Genomic DNA, 8,035 nt, shown 5'->3' with positions numbered 1-8,035 from the left:
AACAATTTATATTTTATGTGGTTAAATATCCTTGATATTATTTAGCATAAAATTAATCGCAATTATGTTTTGTTCCGATGTATTTTATAATTCAGAAAGGACCGTAGATGGCGGGAAATAGGTAGAAAAATATATTCTGTAAAATTGTCATGATCGTTTATAATAATTCCCAAATAATCTTATAGTACATATATTAGAAGATACCTTTTCATTATTCTATCAAGAAGACGTCATATTAATTTCACTTCATCATCCCAAAAATTTCAAAATTATTCTGTCATTTTAGCTCGGCAGAAATCGCCATGACTGGACATTCTTCATTAATATTTACTTCTAATTCATGACAGAAATAATCAATACATATAAAACATTTAATAATTTTTGTCTTTATGTCTGAGAAGATAAATTCGGCAATATTTAATAGTTAAAAAAGTGATCTGACGCATCTCGAGTTTCATATTACAACAGATCATAGAGAACATATGAATGAGTCGCAGTGGCATACTCTCCGCCAATCAAAACTAAGATACAGAGGATCTTTGATAGAATTGGTCAAATATACCAGAGTCATACGTAAATAAGGAGCGTCAGTAAGGTACTCTCTCCTGCTGTCTAGTAAGAAGTGTTGCCGGTTGACTGTGTTGGATGTAAGTCAATAATGGTCAATTTAAGTTACATTTAACCCGTTATTCTGCCGCAGATACAGGTAATGGATCATCAGCTAACTACATGAAGCTTATTTATGGTATATTTAGCGTCCCAAGTGAGTTAAAAGAGTTAGGAGACGAACATGACGTTTAGCTTGTCACTGTTGCTGGCGTAAGTTCTATACATCTTTTTGTGTTGATGTAGTTAAGTTTAGTAGTTACTGCACTGATTGATGACCTTAACTACAGTCTACGGGGTTACGTTTAGTAGTTACTGCACTGATTGATGACCTTAACTACAGTCTACGGGGTTAAGTTTAGTAGTTACTGCACTGATTGATGACCTTAACTACAGTCTACGGGGTTAAGTTTAGTAGTTACTGCACTGATTGATGACCTTAACTACAGTCTACGGGGTTAAGTTTAGTAGTTACTGCACTGATTGATGACCTTAACTACAGTCTACGGGGTTAAGTTTAGTAGTTACTGCACTGATTGATGACCTTAACTACAGTCTACGGGGTTAAGTTTAGTAGTTACTGCACTGATTGATGACCTTAACTACAGTCTACGGGGTTAAGTTTAGTAGTTACTGCACTGATTGATGACCTTAACTACAGTCTACGGGGTTACGTTTAGTAGTTACTGCACTGATTGATGACCTTAACTACAGTCTACGGGGTTATGTTTAGTATTTACTGCACTGATTGATGACCTTAACTACAGTCTACGGGGTTACGTTTAGTAGTTACTGCACTGATTGATGACCTTAACTACAGTCTACGGGGTTATGTTTAGTAGTTACTGCACTGATTGATGACCTTAACTACAGTCTACGGGGTTATGTATTTCCTGTATTACTGTGATATACAACAAGTCTGTATTTCTGAACGTATTTAATAGACACCATATGTATATTGTTATTGAAGTCTTAATGTTGTATAAACTGTTAATGGTACCTAACCTAACCTAACCTAAGTCACTCGATGATTAAACTCTCAAACACTATCTCTTAGGTTAGGTTAGGTTAGTACTGTATTAGGTTAGGTTAGTACTGTATTAGGTTAGGTTAGTACTGTATTAGGTTAGGTTAGTATTGTATTAGGTTAGGTTAGTATTGTATTAGGTTAGGTTAGTATTGTATTAGGTTAGGTTAGTACTGTATTAGGTTAGGTTAGTATTGTATTAGGTTAGGTTAGTACTGTATTAGGTTAGGTTAGTACTGTATTAGGTAAGGTTAGTACTGTATTAGGTTAGGTTAGTACTGTATTAGGTTAGGTTAGTATTGTATTAGGTATAGTTAGTACTGTATTAGGTATAGTTAGTACTGTATTAGGTTAGGTTAGTACTGTATTAGGTTAGGTTAGTACTGTATTAGGTTAGGTTAGTACTGTATTAGGTTAGGTTAGTACTGTATTAGGTTAGGTTTGTACTGTATTAGGTTAGGTTTGTACTGTATTAGGTTAGGTTAGTACTGTATTAGGTTAGGTTTGTACTGTATTAGGTTAGGTTAGTCTCATGGTTGATATGTGTTGTGGCTAATCTTCCGGTGAACCAAATATAATGTAACAATTGTGTTTTTTTTCTTCAGATTACTGCTGCCCACCACCATGCCTGAACCAAAACCATTCGAACGCCTTCCAGAGAATGTGAAACCCACCCACTACAAAATAACCCTCCAGCCAAACCTTGTAAAATGTGTGTTTCATGGCTCTCAAGAAGTTGATATTGAGGTACGCAGTCTTATGCTTGTTCGTTAGTACAGTACAATACTTATTTTTTATATACGTGTCATTATTTTTATATTTATAGTTCAGTACATAACTCTTCAAGGTATTTGTTTTACAAGATGGATAATTTGTGTAAATATTTCTGGTCGATGTTATGTGTATATATATATATTTTTATTAACATTTTACTTTCTTAAATATTTTACTGACCTTTCATGACCTCTTGCTCAAATTAGAAATGTCTTACGGGTCTCCTTCAGTAAATTAACCTCTCCCTGTACTTCCAGGTTAAGGAGGCAACTAAACAGATCAAGTTCAATACCTTGGACCTGACCTTAAGAGACATCAAGGTTAAATTGTCGTCTGGTGAGGATCTCGTTCCAGCCTCCACGGAGATTTCTACCACAAATGAGATGGTCACGCTAACCTTCGAGGAAACTCTGCCCATCGGATCGGCCAAATTAAGTGTGGCCTTTGATGGGGAACTCAACGACAAGATGAAAGGCATGTACAGGAGCAGATACACATCGTAAGTATTTTAATGTGGGGCAACAGGACTGATGTTATTGGTGTCCATGATACTTCAATAATGAGTTTCTTTGGATTTTAGGGTTTTTGTTAGTATAAATTGATGTGTATGTATATATTATTTACTGCTATGGAAAACAAATCTCTCAACAGATACAGTTGTGTAGTGTGAAGGCTGCATACAGTGAAGGGCTAATAATAATGATGATTGTAATAGTAATGTTTATTCTGTTAAATTGTCATACAAGTTTACAGTTGGTTTTGCATGTATATAGACAGTCAGGTATACAGTTCAACATGTATATAGACTGTTCAGGTATACAGTTCAGCATGTATATAGACTGTTCAGGTATACAGTTCAGCATGTATATAGACAGTCAGGTATACAGTTCAGCATGTATATAGACAGTCAGGTATACAGTTCAACATGTATATAGACTGTTCAGGTATACAGTTCAGCATGTATATAGACTGTTCAGGTATACAGTTCAGCATGTATATAGACTGTTCAGGTATACAGTTCAACATGTATATAGACTGTTCAGGTATACAGTTCAGCATGTATATAGACTGTTCAGGTATACAGTTCAGCATGTATATAGACAGTCAGGTATACAGTTCAGCATGTATATAGACTGTTCAGGTATACAGTTCAGCATGTATATAGTCAGTCAGGTATACAGTTCAGCATGTATATAGACAGTCAGGTATACAGTTCAGTATGTATATAGACAGTCAGGTATACAGTTCAGCATGTATATAGACAGTCAGGTATACAGTTCAGCATGTATATAGACAGTCAGGTATACAGTTCAGCATGTATATAGACAGTCAGGTATACAGTTCAGCATGTATATAGACTGTTCAGGTATACAGTTCAGCATGTATATAGACAGTCAGGTATACAGTTCAACATGTATATAGACAGTCAGGTATACAGTTCAGCATGTATATAGACAGTCAGGTATACAGTTCAGCATGTATATAGACAGTCAGGTATACAGTTCAGCATGTATATAGACAGTCAGGTATACAGTTCAGCATGTATATGGACAAGTCTTTGGGGTTAAATATTCAGACCTAAGGCCAAGCTACCACAACCAATATACTCTTCAATTTTGCTTAATCGAGTTGTGTATATAATGTTTCTCTCCCGTGGTTCTTGTAGACACGGTTAAAATAATTCAGTAGACCAAGAAACCATAAATATTGACAAATGACCCAGACAATGAGTTCTTATTCACTAAACTAAATACAATAACAGCTAGATAGTACACCATAGCTAGTATTTGCTTGCTTAGAAATATTATATCATGCTTACAGAATATTCATCAATTCCACTTAACATTTTTGGAGAGTTTGGAAGAATGTACGGTAGATGAACGCTGACTGATGACTGACGTTGGTTATTTCTTGCCTGGCCTGTTGCCCACTAATGCCTCGTGTCTGCTGTAGGTTACATACAGTACAGGCTCATTGAAAAGGAATGTCTAGATTTTAAATGGATATGCAGTATAATGAAATCTGGATATTTAAATGGATATATATTAAATTTGGGTATTTAAAGAAATATGTATCCTAAAATCTGGGTTTTTAAAGGGACATGTATCTTAAAATCTGGGTTTTTAAAGGGACGTGTATCTTAAAATCTGGGCGTTCTGTTTTGATGACCCAACATTTCTTCCATTGTACAGAGATTTAAAGTGGTTCTCATGTTCTGGCTTCTTAGTGACACAATTATTTTCTTTGACCATTGATTTTACTTCATAACAAGGAATTAATCCTCATTTTGTTAATTCATAAATAATAATACTGCAGTACAGGTACCCCTCGCCACATGAACGTTCTATTCTTACACCTGTTTCTCACTGTACAGAAGCTATGGTCCCTTTAGGTAATGTACCAAATTTATGTTTAAAATTTTTTTGGATCACCTGAAGAATCATCGCCCCAGCTTATTTCACCGAACGATTAAACCACCCTAATCTAACTTAACCTAGCCTAAACCTATTCTATCCTAACCTAAATCTAACCTAACATATCCTAACCTAACCTCATCCTCCCAAAATAATTTTAGGATGGTTTAATCGATAGGTGAAATAAGCTGGGGCGATGATTCTTCAGGTAATCCAAATTTTTTAATGTGCTACTTGTTAAATTACAGTAATTAGGTACTAAATTATGGTAGTTAGGTACTAAATTATGGTACAGTAGTTAGGTATGTTTGTTGTTTATGAACCTATGTGCTGTAGTTTTTTCTAGGTATAATATTAAGAGTTTCTTGTCATTGGGAACAAGATTTAATTTTTTCCATATGTTATATTATTTGATATACGAATATTCACTTAACAGGTTATTTTCAAGAATCCTAACCCATTCAAATATAGTGAGGAATACAAAGATTTCCATTTGCTGTTCTGTGATTCAGTTGTTTCTCATTGTTCTGTTTTGAGACACATTCACTCACAGATGTCTGGAACACCTCACCTGCACCATTCACTCTCCATTGGCCCCTCTCTCCTTTCTCTGTTTATTTTGATCACTTTACTTTAGTTCTTATTCATTTACTGTCATGTTTCTACACACACTTTCTTTTATAATTCTCTCATTAATTTGTCTTATTTAACATTTGTATTTGATACTTTTCTCTTAAAAATGCTTCATAATGGTATACAGTTGAGTCTGCATTTACGCGGTCAATTGAACCCGTGGAGGCCCGCGTAAAATGAGAAACACGTAAATGAAATAACAGAACATATGGGATTAATTGAAATAGAGACTGGGCCGACCCCCAAACTCCACTTTTTGCGACACAGTACGTACGTTGTAGTAAAAATATTATCTTAATTTTATTTTTATGATGGTACGCACACACACATAATAAAGAAGAAAAATATCAATAAGAGTATAATATACTGTACCAGGTAAAAGAAAAGTCAAGGTTTAACACTTACGTTAGGTTAGGTTAGGTTAGAAAAAATCAAGTTTTAACACTTAGGTTAGAAAAAGTCAAGGTTTAACACTTACGTTAGGTTAGGTTAGGTTAGAAAAAATTAAGGTTAGGTTAGGTTTAACACTTACGTTAGTAGAAGATGGGTCGGCATACATTGATGGGGGCTGGTTCCAAGGCAGAGGGCAGATTACTGGCCCTCAGGTGAATCACCATCACTATCCACCACAGTTGTCAGGGCCTCCTGACAAATCCCTCAAAGTCCATATCGTCACTGGCTTGGGCTGGCTGTGGTGGGTTGCGGGCGAAGAAGTCTGTGATGTTACGCTGACGGCTAGTGTTGATGTGGTCGTGATACATCTTGATGTACGGCTCCATAGTCTGCAACAGCTGGTTATTGAAGACTTCATAGCGGTGATCTTTAGGGTTGCTGGAAAGGACGAGCCTGAGTTTCTCTGCACATCCTTTACATTACCATGTGTTAATGTCCGTTGTTCTCGGGCTGCCTCACCACCTGCATCTTCACTGACGTCATCGTCTTTCAACATCTTTACGGCAGTCACCTCCGGATCCCTGATCACCTCCATAATGTCGTCGTTGGTGGTCTCGGAGAAGCCTGCAGCTGTAACACACTGTGCAGCTTCTCTTGCAAGGTCCACTGCAACAGACTGTACCTCACCAGTCACAGGTTGACTCTGCCTCCCACCTGGGATACCTTGCAACACATGCCGCCATGCGTGACGAATCGTTGCCACAGACAGCTGCCCCCATGCCTCCACCAAGAAATCAACAGCTTTTTTGACGTTGAATTTCTTCCAAAACTGTTTGACGTGAACTTCGTGATCCGCCAACTCTTGTTCCTCGTCGTTGCTATCTCTATCGGTGTCACCCAGGTTACGCAACTCATCCTTGGTGTTGGTACAGTCGTTCAGGAGTTTAAACTTCTTTGTAGAGAATGCAGCCTTAACGTTGCATATCAACTCCTGGTCCATGGGTTGGATTAACGACATAGTGTTGAGAGGAAGGAAAACCACTTTTACGTTGGGGTGACGATCCAACAGTAGGGGCGAGTGTCCTGGTGCGTTGTAAAGTAGCAACAAAATGTTGAATGGAACATTCTGTTGCTCGCAGAATTTCTTGACGTCGGGAAGGAAACAGTCATCAAACCAGGAGAGGGACAGAGCAGTGAACATCCACGCCTTACGTGCGGTTAGCCAGTGGACATTTAGCTTGGTCATGTCCATGTTCTTGTAGGCATATGGATCACCGATAACTTGAGCTTACAGGTACCGGAGGCATTGGTGGTAAACAGGACTGTGATGCGCTCCTTCTGCAACTTCCTGCCCCGACACTTGCTGGCAGACATGACAACGAAGGTCTTGGTAGGTAGCTTTTTCCAAAACAGACCAGATTCATCCATGTTGAACACCTGGTCGTCGGTGTACTGTCCTTCCTCCATAATGTCACGTAAGAATGGAGGAAAATCACTGGCCACAACACGGTCAGCACTCGCTCCTTCACCAGCAATGTTAATGTTGGTGATCTTGTTCCTCTTCTTAAACCCCTGTAGCCACCCAGAGGAAGCAGTGAAGGCTTTGGGCTCTGCAATTCCCATCTTACGTGCCACTGCTACGTACAGTTCACGTGCGTAGTTCTGAACTGAGTGCGTGTCCACCGCCATGTTCCGTCTTGCCTGACGAATCAAGTAGCTCACCAGCAAATTCTCAGTCTTGAGCAGCACCTTGTTCTGGCAGTACTTCACCATTGAAGCACCTGCAGACTTTGTGATGCTCATTTGTTCTTTTATCTTGGCGGCATCCTTCTTGATCATCCGGATTGTAGACTAGTTAACGCCATGCTGGCGCGCCAGATCAACTTGCCTCGTACCTTTTTCCAACTCCTGCACGATCTTGTACTTAACTTCGCAACTTAGGACACGTTGTATCTTCTTTGGCTTGGAGCGGCTGGGTCCAGGTAATGCAAGGTTTTTCTGTGGTGGTGGTGGGGGTCCAGCGGAAGCTATTCTTACGAGATTAGCGGGAACAATAGAACACAATTTACACGGGGTGACTGGGAAGAGGGCGACTGACTCGGGTAACGGTTTCTCTGTGGTGGCAGGGCACGTCATATTACATTGAACCAATCACAGCTAGCGGGGGAGGGAGGTAAGGATGCGTGGC

At 38.6% G+C, this 8,035-nt stretch overlaps 1 protein-coding gene across 2 annotated transcripts in view; it reads left to right on the top strand.

Moving 5' to 3' along the window:
* The first annotated feature begins 573 nt into the window (after nucleotides 1–573).
* LOC121853214 (puromycin-sensitive aminopeptidase-like) overlaps nucleotides 574–8,035 on the top strand; it is a 33,592-nt gene continuing 26,130 nt past the window's right edge. Inside the window, exons 1-3 of one of the 2 annotated variants that reach the window (XM_042347218.1) lie at nucleotides 574–647; nucleotides 2,239–2,380; nucleotides 2,665–2,906. In XM_042347218.1, coding sequence (XP_042203152.1) covers nucleotides 2,258–2,380; nucleotides 2,665–2,906 — 365 coding nt within the window. In that variant the 5' untranslated portion in view covers nucleotides 574–647; nucleotides 2,239–2,257. Of the gene's footprint in view, nucleotides 648–687; nucleotides 707–2,238; nucleotides 2,381–2,664; nucleotides 2,907–8,035 lie in introns of those variants that run through there. The other variant, XM_042347219.1, reaches the window with a different exon arrangement.

The sequence above is a fragment of the Homarus americanus genome, unplaced genomic scaffold, assembly GCF_018991925.1.
Source record: "Homarus americanus isolate GMGI-L3 unplaced genomic scaffold, GMGI_Hamer_2.0 scaffold32871, whole genome shotgun sequence".
NCBI classification, from domain to species: domain Eukaryota; kingdom Metazoa; phylum Arthropoda; class Malacostraca; order Decapoda; family Nephropidae; genus Homarus; species Homarus americanus.
Note: the sequence above shows the minus strand (reverse complement) of the source record. Positions and strands in the feature narration are given on the sequence as shown.